A 296-nucleotide genomic window follows, 5' to 3' on the forward strand; every position below is an offset into this window, starting at 1 on the left:
TGTGATTTGGAAGGAAAGGGTTTAGGGGGAAGTTCCCCGCTCACGGAGCTCAGCAAAGGCTCTGCTCTTGGCGAGGAAATGCCTTCTTCCCATTAAGGAATATTTCAAACAGTGCTGGGGATAATCGCATGGATGCTCCGCTCTTCTGCTGCTTCCCCTTCGTACTTGGCAAGCAAAAGCAGATCCCCATCTCGGCTAGACCCATCCCCTTCATTCCCTTCCGTCTCTGTTCCCAGGAGGAAGGATGAGGCCCCTGCTCTGCTGCCTGGGGCTGGCCGTGCTCCTGGGGCCCTGCC

At 56.8% G+C, this 296-nt stretch overlaps 1 protein-coding gene across 1 annotated transcript in view; it reads left to right on the forward strand.

Annotated features, from left to right (window-relative positions):
• The first annotated feature begins 244 nt into the window (after positions 1-244).
• Positions 245-296, forward strand: part of ISLR (immunoglobulin superfamily containing leucine-rich repeat) — a 1,261-nt gene continuing 1,209 nt past the window's right edge. Inside the window, 1 exon segment of the mRNA XM_010293718.1 lies at positions 245-295. Coding sequence (XP_010292020.1) covers positions 245-295 — 51 coding nt within the window.

The sequence above is a fragment of the Phaethon lepturus genome, unplaced genomic scaffold, assembly GCF_000687285.1.
Source record: "Phaethon lepturus isolate BGI_N335 unplaced genomic scaffold, ASM68728v1 scaffold41408, whole genome shotgun sequence".
NCBI classification, from domain to species: Eukaryota; Metazoa; Chordata; class Aves; order Phaethontiformes; family Phaethontidae; genus Phaethon; species Phaethon lepturus.